The sequence below is a fragment of the Eimeria mitis genome, genomic scaffold (assembly GCF_000499745.2).
Source record: "Eimeria mitis Houghton genomic scaffold, Emh_scaff319, whole genome shotgun sequence".
NCBI classification, from domain to species: domain Eukaryota; phylum Apicomplexa; class Conoidasida; order Eucoccidiorida; family Eimeriidae; genus Eimeria; species Eimeria mitis.
The window spans coordinates 5,250-5,772 of record NW_013571532.1 but is presented as its reverse complement, the minus strand read 5'-3'; the positions used below and the strand labels follow the sequence as shown (position 1 = coordinate 5,772).

At 42.4% G+C, this 523-nt stretch overlaps 1 protein-coding gene across 1 annotated transcript in view; it reads right to left on the bottom strand.

Annotated features, from left to right (window-relative positions):
* Positions 1-523, bottom strand: part of EMH_0007700 (uncharacterized protein) — a gene marked incomplete at both ends in the record, with an annotated part of 7,653 nt that overhangs the window by 4,714 nt on the left and 2,416 nt on the right. Inside the window, one exon of the mRNA XM_013498110.1 lies at positions 79-140. Coding sequence (XP_013353564.1) covers positions 79-140 — 62 coding nt within the window. The remainder of the gene's footprint in view (positions 1-78; positions 141-523) is intronic.

Below are 523 nucleotides of genomic sequence, written 5' to 3'. Positions count from 1 at the left end.
CCAGCAGCAGCACCAGCAGCAGCAGCAGCAGCAGCAGCAGCAGGAGCAGCAGCAGCAGCAGCAGCAGCAGGAGCTTACTGGTCCTGTGCTTCTACGATGCATCTTTTCCAGTTGATGGAGTGTACGTACACCCGAACAGGCTGCCGCCAAAACCACAAACTGTTGACGCATCTATAAAAAAAAACAATAATATTTTATTTTATTTTGTTTTGTTTTTTTTGTTTTTTTTTGTTTTGTTTTTTGTTTTGTTTTGTTTTGTTTTTGTTTTATTTTGTTTTATTTTGTTTTATTTTAGTTTATTTTATTTTATTATACATATATCGACAACCAGCAGCAGCAGCAGCAGCAGCAGCAGCAGCAATACGAGCTGTGCGTGTTGCAGCAGCAACAGCAGCAGCAGCAACAACGGCAGGGGCACGTGTAGCAGCAGCAACAGCAGCAGCAACAGCAGCAGCAGCAGAAACGAAAAAAAGAGACAAATAACCACTATCATCATCAGCATTATCATCAGCAGCAGCACTAG